This window comes from Sceloporus occidentalis, unplaced genomic scaffold, assembly GCF_023333645.1.
Source record: "Sceloporus occidentalis isolate IW3139 unplaced genomic scaffold, rSceOcc1.0.p SCAF_4, whole genome shotgun sequence".
Classification (NCBI taxonomy): domain Eukaryota; kingdom Metazoa; phylum Chordata; class Lepidosauria; order Squamata; family Phrynosomatidae; genus Sceloporus; species Sceloporus occidentalis.
The window spans coordinates 63,846,745-63,867,545 of NW_028316984.1; the positions used below are offsets into that span (position 1 = coordinate 63,846,745).

Below are 20,801 nucleotides of genomic sequence, written 5' to 3' on the forward strand. Positions count from 1 at the left end.
TAATAAGGACCCACTGTAGAAGGTTTCTGCAAAGATTCATTTTGTTTCCTATTTGTTTTCACATTTCCATGAAATCCTGGGAAGACCTCATCTGGAGATTTGAGTGAGGTATTATCAATATGCCAATGGCAGACTATGGGGTCATTCCCACTTGAACTGAAGCCTGATTCGCTTTCGCTGCCTTTTAGAATTTGATTCCAAAAAGACCCTAGTTCTCACTATGGGGTCATTCAGACTACCTTTTACCACGAATCAGAACCCGGATTAACCACTGGAAGTTCATATTGGCCCCGATCCTTTCACAAGTGATAAAAAGGCTTTCACACCCATTCAGGGGCAAATGCCCCTTGGCGCGGGTCTTTTGAAAGCAGAGTGAAAGCTGTATCTTTTGAAAAATATCGGGTTCTCTCAATATGAACTTGTCCCCAGTCATGATCAGGTAAAGTTCAGGGAGGGATTTAGGTCAGAGGGCAGACAGTGGGAGGATCATGCCTCTTCTCTCGCTGGTCGCTTTGCAAGTGGCTTACCCCCTTTTTTTCTCCATTCTATTTTTGACAGATTATGCGAATGATGGATACATATTTGGATACAATCTGAGTGTGGATACATATTTGGATACAGTGTAAATGCTTTGTGCTACATTTGTGGTAGGGAAAGCAGAAGATGTGAATAGGAGAGAAGGAGGGATTGAGTATAGGTTGCTTTTCTCTCTGCATCTGCAATGAGGGAAGGAGGGAGTGTGTGAGGGGAAAAAGAAGGAGGGAGGGAAGGAGGGGGGGGAGGTATATGCAGACAGACAAACAAATAAGCAGGCAGAAGTCTTTGCAATGCACCCTGTCTCCTTTCCAGCCCCCAAGATGCACCTTTATGGGATGGATTAAGTCACACACACACACACACACACATGCAGATGAAGCGAAGGAGAGAGAGGAGGAAAGGGAGGGAAGGTGGAACAAGGGAGAGAAGAGGAAAGAAGGGAAAGAGAGAGGGGAGGAGAACATGGAAAGAGGGAGAGAAAAGGAAGGAGGAATAAGCAGCGAGAAAGAGAGGGAAGGAGGAGGGCAAAACAGAGGGAAAAGAGAGAAGGAAGGGTAGGAGGGGATCAGGGCAGAGAGCAAGAGGGAGAGGAGGCTCTTGGCCTGGCGGTCTGGCTGCTTCTGCTGGGAGCCTCTGGCGGTGTGTCCGGTGGGGTTCCCGTGCCATCAGCACGCAGGAGGCAGGGATGGCAGGGATGCCCAGGACCCTCTCCTCCTTTTCTCCAGGAGGGAACCCCCAAAAGCTCCTCTGCTTGGAGCATCACACAAAAGCAAGCACACAAAATCCAACTCCCAGAATTCCATAGCAAAGAGCCAGACATAGAGTTAAAGTGGGGAGAAAGTTATGATATAAACCTCCAGTGAGAATTTGGAGGCATTTGAAGTTCTACAGAAGCAACACTTTCAGTTTAATCAGAAGATGACATCCATAGACAATTAGATTCTGAATCCATTTTAGACTTGGATCCCATTGGCTTCCAAGACCCAATGTATCTGAACTCCTTCATAACACTGTCATATTGTATTCCAATGGGGCCACTTTTGATGGTTATATCTAGAAGCTTCAGCTGGTTTGAAATTTAAGTGCAAGGTCTTTAGATAAGTGGGATTCCAAGCAAACAAAAATGGTACTCATTAGTTTTTATGGGTTTTTCGGGCTATGTGGTCATGTTGTGGAAGAATTTGTTCCTGATGTTTTACCTGAATCTGTGGCTGGCATATTCAGAGAATGCTGGTATGGAGGTGTTTGGGGTATATATACTTTGTGACCTTGGTTGAGAGTAAGTGATTTACATGTTAATCTGTGTATTGGTCTGTTGGTGAATGGCCAGGCCTCAGGATGGGAGGATATGCAAAGAGAATTCATGAAAACCTTCAACTTTACATACAGAATTCATGTCTATTTAATTAGTGATTCACTGTGCTGGGAAACCCCTTGACCCTGTGTGATGTTCAGTTGCAAGTGCTGAGTCTTGATTTTGGTGTTTTTCAGGACTGGTAGCCAAACTGTGTTTACTTTCAGGGTTTCTTCTTTCCTGTTGAAGTTGTCCAGGTGTTGGTGGATTTCATGTGCATTTTGACCTGATAGTTGTTGGCATGGTCCAGTATTTCCAAATAGCATTTTATGCCCCGGGGTGCTTTATAATGTGTTCTGCTACTGCTGATTTTTCTGGCTGATCCAGTCTGTAGTGTCTCTCATGTTTCTTAAGTCACGTTTGGTGGTCCATATGTAGACTTGTCCACAGCTGCACAGTATGTAGTAAAACTCCTACGGCCATGAGAAAGTCTCTCCTGTCCTTCGCTAAGCGCAGCATTTGCTGGATTTTCTTGGTTTGGTCTGTTGATCATTTGAAGGTTGTGTTTCCTCATCAGTTTCCATATTCTGTCTGTGACTTCTTTAATGTATGGTAAAACTATCTTCCCTTTTGGGTGGTTGTTTGTCTTCACTCCTGGGTTTTTTTCTGTGTCTGGCAGCTCTTCTGATGTCTGAGCTGGAGTAACCATTAGCCTGTAGAGCCCAGTTTTGCACGCATGCCCCCTTTGTGTCACCTGGTGCTGCCTCTACTGACACACCTCACTCCCTCTGAGGTCAAACTGAGGTGCCCAACCATGTGATTGATGCTGGGTGCCTTGTTTTTGATGACAGAGGGTATGACTTCCACCAGCACCAGATGATACAGCAGGGCCACGTATATAGACAGCCATCTTGTATAGTAACAGAGTGGGGAGATAACAGGGGAAATCTAGGGCAGTTCCAAGGCTGGATTACTCAGGGAACAGCTCAAAGTATTCTAGCCAGTGTAGAAGAGTACTCTGTGCTTACTGTTCTGTCTTTTTGGTACCAAACAAATACTTTTTAACTTCCCCAGGCATTTGAGTGATTAAACTCTGGAAATTGTATTGTTAATACTTCATATTTTTTTTAAAAAAGTAAGAGTACATTTTTGTGTTGTGTAGTTAATATTTTGGTATTAGCATCAGTGTGAATATTTATATTGAATATTATATTGAAAAGTATAGTTAAAAGATTTTTGTGCAAGTATCACACTTCATTCTGACTGCTAAATTCAAAATGGCTAAAATTTTACAATACCACAATATGAGAAGGAACAAGCCAGGCAAAAACCAAAAATGAAAAACCGAACCTAAAGCTATACTATTACCCGGCTTGTCTTCAATGTATCAAAGAATGGGTTAAGCTTAAAAATGCAAAATTGTTAGAACTGGAAAGCACTTAAATGTGATTTGGCTACCATGTATTTCTTTGGTATGACAAAATTAAGGATAATAAAGACTTTTATCACCATTTCATAAGAAACGCATTGATTAAAGTCTAGACTAAAATACGCTGGAAATTCTACAATACGATTCCTCTATGGGTTTCAACTCAAGAGGCTTTTTTTAAAAGAATCAAATATGAGGATAAACCTTGGTTGATATATAAAGATTTATTATTTAAAAAGGATCAAGATATGGCCATGAAACCTGTGGAACACTTGGAAAGTGAGATTAAAAAGAATTGGCTTTTCTATAGACATTGTTAGAAAGATTTTACAGTGTGCCCTCCCCTTAAATGGGGATCCGTTCCAGATCCCTCCCCATAAGGGAAAAATCAATGTGTGCTGAAGCCCCATAGGAAGTAATGGGGCATGCACCTGTGCTGCACAGAGGCAAGGTGGTGTGCGCATGTCACGGGCGCACGCCCCATTAGTTGTTCCAGGGCACGTGATGGGCTCTTCCGGTGTGGCTTTCATTGTATGCTGAAAGCCGCGTATGGCGCACCTGCGTAAAACATGGGCGCACTGTACAGTATATTGATAAAAGAGGATGGGAATTATGCATGAAAAATCAGAGTTAGATGAGATTTTTTGACAGTAATAAAGCACACTTATCTAAATATTATACAGTGTTAAAAAGCAGGGATCTAGAATCAGAGACGATTAAACACTCCATGGTTAAGTGAGTGCAGGATGTTGGTGGAGTCATACAATTAGATCAGTGGGAGAAATCTTGGCGAGACACCGCCAAATTTAATCTTTGCCAAAATTATAAGGAAAATTATATAAAGATGCTATATCGATGGTACAGTATTTGTCACCTAGCAAATTGAATAAAATGTACAAAACTGGGAGAAGCAAGTGCTGGAAATGTCACGCAATGGTAGGAACTTTTTTTCACGAATGGTGGAGCTGTAAAGAGGAAATAAGATTTTACTCCAACTAACAATTCCTTTGAATCGTTTACTTTTTTTGCTTAATATGACATGTTTTATAGAGAAAGAATTGGAAAGAAAATTTAAGCCCATAATATTATATATGATCACAATTGCGAGAATAATATATACTAAATACTGGAAGCAGGAACAAACACTGTTCATAGAGGAATGGTTGAGTAAGTTGGAAGAAGCTATGGAAATGGATATTTGACTACTCTAATGAAGGATAGAAACAAGGAAGAAATGGAAAAAGAATGGGAATTATAAAATTTTTTTAGAGACAAATGGTATAGTTAAGTTCTATAATTATACTTGGTTGGGCAAATAAATGCTTTTTTTGTTGGGATAAATAAATAGAAATAGAATGAGATAATTAAAATACAGTGTGCCCACTTCATACGCAGCTTCCAGCATACGCTGGAAGCTGCGCCAGAAAGGCTTCTCCTGTGCCCCGGAAGAAACAATGGGGCACGCACCAGTGGTAACAAGCCTGCCGTGTGCACACCATGTGAACAGGCCCTATTGTTTCTAATGGGACTTGACTTTATGCAGTATTTTCCTTACGCGGTGGGGTCCAGAATGGATCCCCCGCATAAGGGAAGAGTCAACTGTAATAAGTAATTAAAGATAAATGCTTGTAATTTTGGAAGCCAGGTAACAATTTGGATGTAAATCGATAAGTAATCTTTTGCGTCATTTGATGTATTGTTATATATTGTTACATGTTATATTTTTTGTATATTTTCTTATATAATCATAATAATAAAATTGCTCACACTTAGAATGATAAAAAAAAACCAAAATGATGAAAGCATTTTGTCAGTTGTAGCAAAGTTAAACATATTAAAGTTCCATTTGTTCAACTTACATGTTGAAATCAATGTATCTGGGTTTGGCTGGATCATGCTTTTAGAATCTAATTATTTGATATTTTCCTTCTGATAATAAATTTTCAGTGAACAAAACAGATCAAAATAGTTTCTTCTTTTTATTTTAGTGCTCAAGTTTGCAACAGGAAGTGTTAAAAGTCATGTATTTAAAAATCAGGGAAGGATAATTTCTTATATTTGAAGTACTCTAGTGTTTCATTGTAAAAATGAAGAAATACATTATTATTATGTTTTTATCATCACCAGCACTGTCATTGTTTTCCTCAAAACCAAGACTTAACAGTAGCATAAAAATGAAAACAAATACTTTTTATTTTAATTATATGAATACTATATGAAACAATAACATGGGCATAACTCTAGGTTATGACCAGATTCTGCCCATGGTTGTATACAGTTTCTATCAACGTGCACATTGTTATAATTATTGTTAGGTCTCAGTACATGTGCCTCACAAACTGTGGAGAAGTCTGCACTGAAAAGTATAAATGCATTGTGTTTTCTTTATTTATCTGGGTAGTTAAAAATAGGTTGGCTCACTTAAAAATGTGAACCAAATAAAATTCTCTCCCATCCTTATTTTCTGGTCCAATTACTTGCTTTCTGATCTTACTGCATGAAAAGATTTAAGGATGCTTACATGGAAAGGCTGCGAAAATAACAACAGCAACAACAATAGGCTCATCTTTAATGGTGTCTTTTCAATAGAAAGTGTTTACCCCAGTTTAAAAAAGTTTTCCTCCAATGTTTTATTTTGAACTAAAAATCATTCATTTTTTATACATAGATATTGACTGAGTAAAGCAGAAATTTATGCTATCAGGATTCAAAGATCCTTGGACAAACTATAGTTTTTATTTTGTACCAGAATAATCACTGGAGAGAAAAATATCCTGTTTCAAAAGAGGTTGTTGTTGTTTTTTGTCTCCAGGGGCAGTGGGGGGGATGACAGCCTTTTGTGTGAGAAAGAAACTTACTGTTGGTCATATAAGTTTTAAATTAGGGTTGCTAGACCTTGAACTCTATCTCTTGGAAGTGTCGAATCAATCTCCAAGCATTCTATATGGATTCCTATATTCAGCTGGAAGAAAATAAAACAAACACAAAGCTGGAGAGATTTTGTCTGTGCTTAAAAAGAAGGTTATTTTAGCAGTTTTCTTCATCAAAATGATATTACATTATTGATTTTAAGAGGGACATGGAATTATGATTTATTTCTTTTGATGTCCATCTGATCCTGGAAGTGATTTGTGAATGGGAAAAAAAACATTTATGACTATCATTTTATGTTGAAAAAGATGTATTTTGTCACATCTTAGACACCTAGGTTGCCACAAAGACAGAGTCAGCCTTTTTTTTTTTTTACTTCTCTTCACATCATTAATTTTCTGTACATAAAAAGATATAAGGGAATCCAATAGCATCTTTGATGCTAACTTGGGGGGGGGGGGGGGAGAGAAATGTCTACAATAAGCTTTTGTGGACTACACTATGCAAAGGGCTTTTGTAGCCATTGAGACTAACTAAGCAAAAGTCATAGCATAAGTTTTCATAGACTTGGAATGTTGTCTTGGCTGCATGGAACTAACTGATGCCCACAAAGGACCTTTATAATCAAACTGTATGAATAGGCATAGAAATGCAAAACCTGTGGGTATGGTGTTCATTTTTAACTGTGGTCATTGAGGGACAAAGGCAGGAGGAAAGATGTTGCCTAAGGCCAGGATGAGTGGGTGGTCAAATGGATAGTGGAAGGAGTTTTGGTGTTTGCAGTCTGGGAAGCAGAAAGAAGATGTGATAAACTGACCAAGAGCATCCTCATGGGGCTGAGGTATTAACCAATATTATATGTATGGTATGTCAGGAAGCCATTGTCTCTGTTCAACCCATTGTTGATGGATTGAATTTGTGGATATAGGCCAGTTCAGCTGTTTTTCTTTCCGTGTGTGTGTGTGTGCGTGCGTTGTTAAAGGACTGCTGTTGTGAAGTCCCAGAGGGAATGCCCAGCAAGATTGAAGTGCTCTGCAATAGGTTTTTCTGCATTCCCATTTGTAATATCTGATTTATTTCCATTTATCCTCTGGCACAGAGACTGGCCTATTTGCCCAAAATAAAGTGCAGAAGGGCATTGCTGACAGAGGATGACATATATCATATTAGAGGATGAGCAAATGAAATGCCTCTAATATAGTGGGTTATCTAATTAGAACCTGTGTTGGTGTTTCCCGTATACATGCGTGTGCAGAGTTTGCATCTGGGGTTGTGATAAAGTTTTGTACCCCTCTCCCCATCTGTGTTGTGCATCCTCCTTTAATTAAATAACTGTTTGAGACTGAGCAGCTGTCTGCAGGCATGTAAAGGCCTTGCCACCAAGAGCCTTTGAGAAGGCGGCATTATTGTCCAAATAGGTTGTAGTTCAGTGATGCTACGTTTGAGTGGTCTCAGCTGGAAGCTTTATGTGATCACTAATTCTGTAATTTCTTGTCTTCAGCCTATTCTATAATACAGTGGGCCCTTCCCTTATGTGGGGGATCCGTTTCAGAAACCCCCCGCATAAGGGGAATTCCACGTATTCTTGAGCCCCATTAAAAATAATGGAGCTTGTCCCCGTGGCACGATGTTGCGTGCACACACCATTAGCCTTTCCAGAGCACGCCCAGGCTTCTTCTAGTGTGGCTTTCCATGTACATCGCACCCGCGGATGACGCAGGTGCACTGTAGATTGGTCCTGGGTACAAGCTTTGCCTTGTTGATTCCCCCCCCCCCCATTTACATCATATGGTGGATACTGTAGCTTCAGGAAAGATAATTGTGATTCCATGAGTTTGGTGTCCATGGGCTGTGGGTCTGAGTAATGTGATTGTATCAGAGCACTTGACTGTAAACTATGTATTTGGTACTGTATTCTGGGTGGAACCTGGAGGCATGTAAATAACTGTAGTGGTCAGTGGTGCTCAGATGTCCATTGTGCAGCAGTACAGTAGTATCCAGAAAGTGGACTTGTTCTATAGCTAGTTCCAGACTGAGATTGATGGAAACTGGTGAAATGTTCATGAAATTCTGCTGGATTCTGTACAGAAGCTTTATTCCAGGCATCTGATGAAGTGAACTGTTATCCATGAAAGGAGATAGTAGAATTTTTTTTGTATGATTTCAACTTGCCATGAATTTTTATACCACAGCCAAATGCCATTGGCCATCATTTGTAGTAGAATCATATCATGTTTTCTTCTCTTAGATGATACTGAAAAGAGCTAAGAATGTAGCTAGTATTTTTGTAGCAGCTATTTGTCCCCTATAACATCTAGATTGGCAACTGTTGTTATTATTATTATTATTATTATTATTATTATTAACCTTTATTTATAAAGCGCTGTAAATTTACACAGTGCTGTACATGCAATCTTTTTAATTGGACGGTTCCCTGCCCTCAGGCTTACAATCTAGAAAGACACGACACAAAAGGAGAAGGGAAAGGTGGTGGGGAAGGGGCCTCTCTAGTAGGATAATACATATAAAATACATAGCAATACAGGAAATGATTCAATAAAACAGACAACAAAAGAACAACAAAAAGCAAGTGACAATTATGCAATGCCTGGGAACGCTTCTCTGAACAGGACGGTCTTCAACTCCGTTTTGAAGCTGGTTAAAGAAGTGATGGCTCTTGTTCGCGGGGGAAGAAGGTTCCAGGAGTGAGGGGCAGCGAGTGAAAAGGGACAAATCCGAGATGGGGCAGAGAGAGTCCAACATATGCCATTGTAACCCACTTTTAGGTCATTTCTGTTCCAACCACACAATGATCCAAATTCCCCTCAAGCCCATTTTTCCTCTATTGCAATCCTACCCCACTCTTGTTTTTCCCCCTGTGGAAAGAAAACTGTAGAGATGAACAGCACTGACATCATCCTTGGGACTTCCTTCAGACCTGTGGAGATCCCTGAAGATGTCTATCACAGGATGTCTAATTAAAGGAAACAAACTGGGCATGTCCCTGCTGCTTGCCCTGGTTTCCATTGACTTGGAAATTGTTGTCTTGGTGGAGCTGAAGCAGAGAAAATATGGTTAGGGGATTGCACAAGGAGATATATCATAGCTACATGCCAGAGATACTGTAGATTGCCTGCTGCAGGACCTTGGTCCCATTTTTGACTGCAGAAACATTCATTCATAAGCAAGTCTGCCCTAGAGACACCTTTCTATTGAGGGTCTTTTTCCTGCAAGCATAATCTGCTAGGAGCCATAAATTAGTGGCTGGGGTGGCCAAAACAGCCATAGGCTTTGTACCCACACATTTCTTTTTCTTTTTCTGCCACTACATTTCATCTCTCTTGTCTTTTTTCTTTTCTTTCCCCAACCAGCTGATCAGTTTCAAATGACACTTGAAGTTGGTTGAGGGCTCCACAAAGCCATAAGAGCACAGATTATTCAGCTCTGAGACAAAATTTAAATACACTTTAAATACAATAAATGTGTTATATACAAAGCACACCATATTTCTGGAAAGAGACAGAAGGCTAAAAAATGCATTTACTACTCTGTATTACTTTCAATGTACACACTGAATATTATTGCATTATATATCAGCTTAAAGTTGTCCTAAGTGTTCTTGATTCTTTTGTAATTGTTGCTTTATAGTTCACAGAATGTCAGAGAGCTGCAAAAATAGATATAAATACTGTGGAACTGTGGAACAAAAGGTGGTTTCATTAAGGCAATAATGGGCACATTTTAACTCACATTAGGTTGTTTTGTAGGGCTATGGAGGATACATTGCATCAATGCTTCTAAAGGCAAATGAAAGGCTTTTCAAGTGTGGAGCTGTGATTGCACCAATTACAGACATGAAATTGTATGGTGAGTATTTTGTATTATTATATCTGTTCACTTAACATTGTGAACACAGTTTTCTTCTTCTCTGGGGTAGTTGTGGGGTGATATAAAGTATGAAGACAAATAGTTTGCAAAGATCAGAACTCTGTTGAGTTGAAATGTTGTGCAGTGGATTGCACACAAGTAGTTTGATATTTTTTATTTTTACCAGTCATGTAACAAAATAGTTAGAACTCCCCTGTGTGAGCAGAAGTCTTGGGGTTCATCCACACTGCAGAAATAATGCAGCTTGATACCACCTTAACTGCCATGGCTCTGTCCATCCTACAGAATCCTGGGATTTGGCAGAGAAGGCTAAAGACCTTGTAGAACTACAAATCCCAGTGGTGCAAAACTACATTATTTCTGTAGTGTAGGTGTATCCAAAGTTTCTGAATGGGGATCACAGTGTGTGTAATAGAAATTGTAATATTCCAGTATGGCTTTCAGTCTCACACCAGTAATTATTTGAATCTCAACTGTGGTACTTTGTGTTGCCATTTAGCCTCTAGTTAAATATGATTAGATCTATAAAGGTTAATATACCTGACCCCTGTCCGAAGAAAACATTAATATAAACAGTATCTTCTGTCCCTCACATACAGCCTCAGCTTTTTCAGAAAGATATCTAGGGATTCCATCTAAAGAAGAACATGCTTATCAGGTGAGCAAGATATATTATGGATTTTTATAGGAAGCCAAAGGGATATGAAATCTAAATCACTCACAATCTGTGTGTTTTTTCCAAAGGCATCAAGCGTGCTGCACAATATTAATGGCTTTAAAGAAGAAAATTTGTTAATCATTCATGGGACAGCTGATAGTGAGTATTTATGCAAAGGCAGTTTCATCTGCAGTTGTAGATTGTCACATGAAGAGGTTTAGTGAAAGATAAGGCATAGTATGTGTGTGTTTTAAAATATTGAGCTTCGTCTGCCTCTAGAGAGCTAGTTGTCAGACTCAGTTGACAGTTTTGAAACTGGACAGATGACATTTACCTTAATTGAATATTTGTAATTCTTTGAATATGTTCATACCAATTTCTTTAAATCTTATAAAACACCATGTAATTGGTAGAGGGTAACATATATTAATAACTGACAACATCAATATTTAAACAACTTCTAAATTATTCCCTTTGTACTACTGGAAAAATATAAATGTCATCATAAAAAGATATAGCATACAATATGTTATAGTAACTTAACTTTTTCGGTGCTTTAATGGCTACTTGCTAACAATGTGTGAAGTACCCTTCACTAGGATGGGCTTACTTTCCAGGCTTCTATCCAATCCCTACCTAATATGCTCCATTATAAACTTCTCATTAACCCCTCCCCATCTCATAATTATTTCCCTTTTTCTTTTCTCTGTGCTTTCTTCTGCATCACAATGAAAGTCATATCCCCTCCACTTCTACCAGCCTGCATGCCTAATACACCTCCTTTTCACCTTAGATTTGTAATTGGGTTAGCATTTTTATATCAGACACTTACAGTAGGTAGAGATCCCGTTGAGAGATAAACCAAGGCAAAACAATCATGGGTTCTCCCAGTATCCATTCTTCAGATCTGTATGTAATCTTACACACAGAAAAAAGATCCTCATCCAAGAAATCAATCACAACAAAGAGCTGAAAGCTGGGTTCTAGCTTTTAATAAACATAAATGCTACATGAAGAGTGGATTCTTCACTTGCATGCATTCCTGAGATTACATTTCTCTAGCTTAGAAATAAACTTTTCAGCCGTAGTATATTCATACATTTTGTTGCTGCTATTATTGGTTTTTGGATGTGTTTTGTGCTGTGAGAACAAGCCTGAAGTTACTGTTCAGACATCATACATATTGAAAATGTGCACAATTACTAATATAACAATTACACTAGTGTATAGTTCAGTGGTTCTCAACCCTCCTAATGTCACGATCCTTTAATGCAAATCCTCATGTTGTGGTGAACCATGTGTAAATTCTCACACTTAGGCGATTAAGTGGCAAATTTCTCGGCTCTTACAGAAAGCCATTAAAGGGGCCAAGAAATCTACAATTTGTGTGTTTAGGAAAGCATGACAAATAATTGTCACAACACTAGTGACACCAGTGCTCCTCACAACAATAGCTGGCTATTGTCAGAAATGGGCTGTAGTGTTCACCTGCATCCTATTAAAATGCTAGAGCTCAGTGGAAGTAATGGTGTGAGTGGGATGAGGCTCAGTGGGAAGAGAGCGGTTTCAGCTTTTCTTTTTTTCCAAGCTACTACTAAACGCTTCAGCTTCACATGATAGTTTTACTCATTAAGGGTACCACCAAAAACCTAACTACATCCATCTGCTGATTTATCAGTCAAAATATTAGGTTCAGATGTAAATGTGTCATAGTTTTTTGGCCCAGTAGTGCCACTTCCAAAAGATCAATCCTTTTGTTCCAATTTTTCGTGGTACATGAGATGTTGCTCAGCTAAACAAAAAAAGCGAAATTCCTGCAGTTTTGCCAAGTCTTATATTAGGAGGCTATTTTTGGAAGATTAGTAAAATGCATAGACTAAGGATTCAGTAGAATAGAATCTGTGTCAAAAGTCAGAATACAGCAAATATCAAAATAAAGTATTATATTCCAGTGGAAGATGTAGGTATGTTTGCAGAGAATCTTGGAGTAATCATAAGACATATACACTCATAATGCTGTGACAGAACTCTTTTGTCTTTCATGCAGCTTTTCAGAACCACAGTACAAATTTTATTTTATTTTTCAACTATAGCATAGAGAGTGGAAGTGGATGCTGAAGGTGGATGGCTTGAACAACTAGACATGTTGTCCCAAGAGTGTTCCAGGAATTCATTTTTATATAGAATTTAAAGAAAAATGAGTACAAGTTTATCTTCCCATAAACACAGATGTTAAAATGCAACTCCATCTTCTCTTACTCACAAATGATGTTCAACAGCATTTTTGAAAGAAAATGGCAGCAAATGATAGGGAGAGAGAAGTAGGGTTTGGTACCTGTCAGAAGGAGGACATAAATCCAATAAACCAGATCAAACTTTAGAATTCAAAACCAGCTAGTATTTATGTAGTTCTACATGACAGCATATACACTTCAAAATGTTTTAAATTGTTGCAAACAACACAGTAAAAGGCCCAACTAGAGGACAACTATTCAGTGATGAATTGACTCATAGATAAATTCCTTTGATTCAAAGGGACTACTTTAATTGAGAGGAACAATAGGATTCATACTTATGTATCCACATCTGCTGGGGAGAGCAACTCCACTGGGAGCAAAGGGAAATTTCCCTCGGAGAGATGCATTAGCATATTTTTGACAACCTGGAAGAGACATCATATCACTTCTAGTTTTGTTTTTGGCACATTTTCAGATCTTTACGGCGCTTGGGTGGTTGTGGAGATCAGGAAAGCTATACTGTCATGGAATTTTAAGAAGGTGGAGAATGTGGGGTTATTTCTGGGTGTAAAATTGTCTGTTGTTTTTTAAGTGATGTCAAGGAGTTTTGGAGATGCTCAAGGAGAGTTAAAAGATACAAAATGGGATTCTGGATGCATTCAGCCTGTATCTCACACTTTCACCTCCCCTGATATATATATATATATATTCACATTCACATTCACATTTCTAAAGCCTTTACAATAGCCCTGCTAAGTAGCATTATCCTTCTTCATTTTGTGAACTGGGTGTGTCTATGAAAGACAAACCTGGATTTCAATTATATATGCACTTACCTGCAAGAATGTTTTATGGGATTTCTATGTAGACATGGAGCAGTATGTAAATTACCTAAAGCCACCTAATCAGTTTATGGTGATACATAAACCAGATAACTCTCATTCTCACATTACCACTCTGTTATAGCTGTTCTCTTGTAAGTAATATATTATTGAAAGATAGGAAAGGATATTCACACATATCCCAGTTGCTTTACAAAGACTGGGACAGCTAATATGTAGGGTCTGATTCACATTAATAATGCATTTGACTAACACTCATATGTTGTTATCCCATAGCTAAAGTCCATTTCCAGCATTCAGCAGAATTAATTAAACACCTAATAAAAGCTGGAGTGAATTATACTATGCAGGTATGTAACACTTGAGAGTCTCTTTAGGTTAGTGCATTTTCAACACATTTTGATTTTAGCCTGTTTTAAAAGATGTATTATGCTCTTCTCTTCCTTGCAGGTGTTTGAAAGATATAACATTAAAAACTGTCTCATATTTCTCTACAAAATGTATATTAGTTGCATAGTGTCAGTAGTAAATCTGGGTAAACTATAAACAGCAAAAGTGGTGGTACCAATATAACCCATTCATTAAGAAATATTAAAAGCAAATATTGGTTCAAAGTTGATTATGTCCCCCTTTCCAAGTAAAGTAATCAGAATCCAAAAGGATATGTCTATGGAGTAACTACTCCTGTCAGTAGAAATAAGAGGGAGAAACCCTTCCCCACTCCAGCACCCCATTTACCCCAAACACCTGATGAGGTGGGATGGGAAACCCTCTGGGGTTGTGGTGCAGGCAACACTGAGAGTTGCACAGGAAGAAGGTCACAGTGCAGTCCCAGCATGATACTGGATGTTGGCCAGTATGAACAACAAAACAATTCTTCTTATCTTTTAATCAAGGATTGAAAGAAAAACAATGTAGGTTGTAAAATGCAGCATATTTTGGATTAAAAATATGTATAGACCATCCAAAAATTAAGAAGATGGGCTTTTGCCAAGGAAGGAGCTTTCTAACACATGGCTACTGCATTTTATTTATGTTTTATTAATGATTTCAAATTGTTGTTCCTTGAGCCTCATTTTTTGGATAAAGGCCAGATATACATCTAATAAATTAAAATGTAAATAATTTATTCATAAACTAAAGGAATTATAAAATCTTACAATTTAGAACAACCTATTTATACCTATTTTGATGTTACAAGAAATTTTCCCCACCGTTGTTAATCTGGGTGAAGCTAAAATTTGGATATAGATATTTAAGAATAAACGGCCACCGCCGGAATCCCCCGGCAAGTGGTGTTGCCGCCAGGAGACAACGGCAGCCGGCGGGGCCCCTCCTGGGGCGGGTGCACCCCAGCATGCCTTGGTGGGGTGCGTACAAGCCCCAGCATGCTTTGCTGGGGCTTGGGGCCAGCAGATTGGCCCTTTTGGGGGGTTCGGGCAGGACTTCCGGAGAGAGGTCACTCTGGGAAATTGGAGGACCTCTCGCTGGTTGCCATTTCCAGTCCTCCAGGGCAGCCGATTGGGCGGCTGCCCTGGAGGGGCGGAGCTATGGCTCCTGGCCCCGCCCAGCATTTGGTCCTATTTAAGGCCGTGAATCAGCGTGCTCGGGGCCATTTTAGCTCGGCTCCCCACCCTCCTCTCCCTGCAGATGGTGTTTTTGTCACAACTAAGGGGCGGCAGCATAGGCCATTGATGTGCTGGAAGTGGTTCCAGGGCTAAGGAGCACTAGAGAGGGAGTCCTTTGGACCCAGGTGCATCTTGGGCATACATGGTGGCCATTGCAGGGGCCATTACGTTATGGCGTTACTCGGTGACTAGGGGCTTAAGGGAAATCAGGCGATCTAAACTTCACAGAGATGCGAGATTGCGTTCCCTAGCCCCTAGGTCATACCAAATTTGCGGTCATTGATCAACCGGGGTGTTGTTCGATTTTGCAGATCATGACCTCATGCTTTGGGCCAACCCTACACTGTTAAAATGTTTGAGTTAATAAAGTTGTGGCCTTACCTCCAAATATTGGCTTTGTGGTTATTGTAGCGTCACTTCTACTAGGCAAAGACCTGAACCAACGCAGCTTCAGCTTGTGTGCATTTTACAAAGCATGTACACCTACCTTACCCAGTAGAATAGCTTTATACATTGAACTGAATAAACTGAGAAGATACTACAGCCTACATTTTATTGATGCTTCAGGACTGAGGCCTATTTGATTTGGTTTTTTAAATGGTTTTGGGAGAAAAATGAAGTTGAAAAATGAGCTAAGGCCACTTGAATAGTGGAGCTAATGACTTAATCAAACTTTTATGCCTATTTTAAAGTTAATTATCCCTGTCTAATTAAACTTAGGAAGGATACATTTGTTTTCAGAATAGAAAGTGTAAGATTTAGAGAAACAGCTAAGACAAATGATATTGTGACAGATTGTGAGATATTGCTGAAATAGAGACTGATCATACAAGATGCAAGAGACTTGTCCACAGGAGACAGAAATCAGAAATGTAATGGGACTTTATGTTTTGAAGAACTCCTACACCAGTTGCATGTGTGCTAATCATTTAAAGAAAATATTAATTAGACCTTTTTAGCAATTACATTAAGAATTGTACTTCGTCTTTCTTATCAACTGTCAGAACTTGTCAAAAATACAGTGCAACCCAAAATAAGCTTTAATCAATATAAATACTAGATATAGGCGGGTTATAGACCGCCGCTTTGAGGCGGTCTGCCGCCGCCGCCGTTTGCTCCGTAAGGGAGCCGTCGCAGCCAAACCACGCGGCTCCGTTACGGAGCAAAAAAGAAGCTCCAAAATGGAGCTTCTTCTTGCGGCACCCTAATGACGTCGCGAGGCGCCAGGGGCGCATTCGCGACGTCATTAGCGCCGCGACACATTTGGACGCACAGCGTCCGATACGTAAAGATGGCGGCGCCCGTATGAACAGGGCGCCGCCATCTTGTACGTATTCTATACGTACTAAGGTTAGGGGGGTGCGGAATACGTACTAAATGGCAGTCTGTAACCCGCCATAGAAATACAAACATATATAGTTCTATCCAGCATGGCACAACATAAGCAATTGTTTCCTAACAAAATAAGTCTCTGAATCAACTTATGTGATTCATATTAGATCCACATTTTAATCATATTGCATATCAAGCTGTTCTGAGGCTTTCCATTGATTCCATAACTATTTGATACAAGCTAAGTATCTATTTCCTTTAAACCATACTGAAAATATGAATGGGAAAGGCAATTTTAAATAAAATGTGAAAATACTTCTAGTGCTAAAGCTTTTAGTGAAAGCTATGAAATGCTAGTTTAAAAATATCAAGAAAATGAATTTTGCTTTGCATTTTATGAGTTTTAGATGAAGCTGTAGCATCCCCTAATGCATCCATTCAGTGTTGATGCAGAAACACTTAAAACAAATCATAGAGACCCATATCACCTGATTTTTACTGGTTTTCTTTTACTTTTCTCTTCTAGATCTACCCAGATGAAGGTCATTACATCACATCAGAGAAGAGTAAATATCACCTTTATAGCACAATTCTCAGCTTCTTTAGTGCTTGTTTAAAAGAGGAAGCACCCATTTTATCACAGGAACCAGAAGAAGATGAATAAGGAAGCTTATTTGTATAGAACTGTGGATACTTTCAGTGAAGCTCACAAAAACATAAATAAAAGTGACTGTGTGAGAGCAGTTTCTACGGAAGCTCAAGGGCAGCTAAAGGATATACCAGTGGAACAGAACATTTTGTGATACTGAGCTAGTAAACTGGTATTTGAATACAAAAGTCCAAATGTATTACCAGGGGAGAAGACCTGTATACCTTTGTGGAAGGCCAAAGGTTGGATGCAATTTTCTGGAAGAAATTAATTTTGCATAAGAGTAGGGTTAGTGCATGTTGATTCTGTTAAGATTCACTGTTTGTTACGTATGTAGTTGCTCTGGTTTTATTTGAAATGCATATAATTTCTCAATTTCAACATAATGCACAGCTGTCATAGGTATTAAGGACACTAATATTTGATCAGGACAGCTGCAATCTAACACTCTATTGTAATTTTACAATAAGTGCATTTTTTTTTTCACTGTCAAGCATCACAATATTGAGGAAATGGTAGTATATTTCTGTTTTCATGGGGAAAACATCAGCTAGATTTGAAACCATTTCTACATATTGGTTTGGCTTTTTCCCCCCTACAAAATTCAGGCATTCGTTATTACTACTGTACCAGCTATAAATGAGCAAGCAGAATTTTGGTAGTATTACTCTTGGACTTTATGTATATACACAAGACTCCTTCCACACAAAATGTTTGTGCGCTTGAACAGTTCTTTCAAGCCATAATTTCAGCTATGTTTAAAGCAGTATGAGCAACTAAAATAATTCCCCAGTTAAAAGTTGTATCTTTTTATTTACTAAAAAATGTTTGAATTGTGTTTTTTTCGTATTGTTTATAGTAGTCAATAGTTTGCTGGTTACACTCTAATTTTAGAATATGCTACTTTGTCACATGTAAATTAGATACATGAATATTAAATTATAGTTTCAGATAAAGAAATTTTATTAACAATGTAATGCCATTGAGTAATGCTTTGATTGGACTCTTTCATGAATCTGGTTCTTGCATGATTTCCCTTACAGATGGGTTGTGCGCCAAATCTGAACTTAAGGTGTGACACATCACAGCAGTCTCTATCAGTTTTTCTTTGGTATTTCACTATTTTCTATCAAGTTCAGTGCCGGAAAGAATAAAATTGAGTCAAATAATAGAAAGCAACCCCTCTTTCCCAATTTGTTTCTTAGGGAGGCTTTGATAAAGCATGAGACCCTAGAAGTAATACTATGAAATAAACAATGAAGTCAACTTTGGCTATCAGAATATTACCTTCCCTAGTAGAATCAAGTAATGTTGAGTGTAAACTAAGTGTAGACCAAGGTTGCCTGTGCATCTCACTGAGAAATGTGGTCATTCCTTTATTTGTTCCTAAGAATTTATATTAATACCTTTCAGTGAATGACACTTTTGGTTTTTGTTTTGCTTTTTTGCCTCTAATACTTATTTTCAGCATATAGTTCAGATGATTTCAAACTGATTTAATTAAACCTTACATTAATAACAACAAAAACACAGTTATAAAACAAATGTTAGACTGACTAAATTTTTAAGTTCCATGATTTATTTTAATTGCCATTAATTGTCATTAGCGGAACATAGTTGAAATGCACATAGTTAAAATTGTTACTCTTTTTCAATGGACCTTTACAATCAATATTTTCTCCTTGACTAATTTGTTCTGCAACAATTGGAAGCCTTTCAGAAGCATACATGTTGTTTGAAAACCATATATTGTTAATGAAAAATTCTTCAAGCTTTCTTTTAGCATCTAAAAACTAAGCTCAATATCACTGGAGAATCACTGGATATTCACTGGATGGTATAAATGCACAGGTATTCATAAGGTGATTTTTATAATCAACCAAAACAAATTGTCACCTTAATTTAGATTATATTAAATGTGGAATATCATTAATGATATCATTACTAAATATGATGATACTTTTGTCTGGGTTCATCTACTGTCTGCCTGAGAAGTCCCTATGAAACCTGTGTTCCAATAGTTGAACACACACAAAGTTCCTCAAAGCTCTATATTAAACAAATGATACATGTGCAAACATGCACATATCACCTTGGCAGGAGTTCTGAAAACAAGGATGGAAAGTATTTTCAAAGACAATGTTCAGTGTGTATCTATAGATTAGACTTGGCATTTAAAGATAATTTGCTCTGCAAAATTATGCAGTAAATTAAATCCAATTTTGTCCAAAGGTGATTAATCCAAGGTAAGTGAATACAGGATTACATCACTCCCCGCTGTACTGCTAAGCATAGTTAGGGCTAAATCCTAATGATATGCCTGACTAGAGTAGACCTATTGAATCAATTCTTTTTTCTCTGTATTGACTCATCATTCAGTGTGTAAGTCAATGTGTATATTCTAGGTGGAACTAACCAACAAGATTCCAAGCTTATAGTGTAAACTTGCAGCAAAAATGTATGTGAAAGTGTGTGAACACATAAGAAAATCTCTTCATTTATTTCCCTGATCATGAGTACAAAATCACTCAAAGAGCCATGTCAAATCCCATTTGCCTATACCCAATGAATGAATTTATTTGACTGCACCTCTTTTTCCTGACCCACCACATTTAGAATCCTTTGCTTAAATATATCTTACATTTTTTTACTATGATTGCCTTGGTATGTTCCATCAAGGACATCTTTTATACACGGAGCCTATTTTACTTCAAGATATCTCACATTAAATTTCCCTGCAGGCAAAAACTGTACACTGCCTGACATGATATTAACAGAAATTTGATCCATATACAGAAGGTAGAAACAAACAGTTCCAACTGGCTAGCATATATTTCCATTTGTGTAATTTACACATGATGGAGTCCATAGACTTCTTTCATTAGTGTTATCCTATAGCTTGAATATTGCCCAGTATAGAACTAGTTTTAAAGTTTGTGCCTTAAACAATGTTGAAACAATGTCAGCCACAGATTCATGAATAATAATGCTTTGATAAGTCTTTGTTTTGCTAGTTGCCAGGGCCTTTTTCCTGTTCTTTATAGACTATAGTAAACCCTTCGATGGAGTAGATCATGAGAAACTATGGTTTTCTCTAAAAGAAATGGGAATGCTACAACATCTGAATGTACTGATACATTACCTATACTCTGGACAAGAGACAATTGTCAAGACATAATATGGAGAAACAGTATGGTTTTTCATTGGCAAGGCTGCATTTTATCATCCTATTTAATTTATATGAAGAACATATATGGAAATCTAGTTTAAGCTCAGAGGAAGCAGGTGTGAAAATTGGGGGAGGGTATCAATTAAAGATATGCATATGACACCATATTACTTGCAGAAAATATCAAAGACTTGGAATGACTACTGATGAAATTAAAGGAAGAAAGTGTAAAAGTAGGGTTACAGCTGAATATTAAGAAGACAAAAA

The 20,801-nt window shown here is 38.2% G+C and overlaps 1 protein-coding gene across 2 annotated transcripts in view; it reads left to right on the top strand.

The window, feature by feature from the left end:
• Nucleotides 1-18,772, top strand: part of DPP10 (dipeptidyl peptidase like 10) — an 817,369-nt gene extending 798,597 nt beyond the window's left edge. For both annotated transcript variants that reach the window (XM_089520160.1, XM_089520161.1), the window contains exons 22-26: nt 9,899-9,998; nt 10,619-10,677; nt 10,764-10,836; nt 14,033-14,106; nt 17,243-18,772. In XM_089520160.1, coding sequence (XP_089376286.1) covers nt 9,899-9,998; nt 10,619-10,677; nt 10,764-10,836; nt 14,033-14,106; nt 17,243-17,380 — 444 coding nt within the window. In that variant the 3' untranslated portion in view covers nt 17,381-18,772. The remainder of the gene's footprint in view (nt 1-9,898; nt 9,999-10,618; nt 10,678-10,763; nt 10,837-14,032; nt 14,107-17,242) is intronic.
• Nucleotides 18,773-20,801: the final 2,029 nt, after the last annotated feature.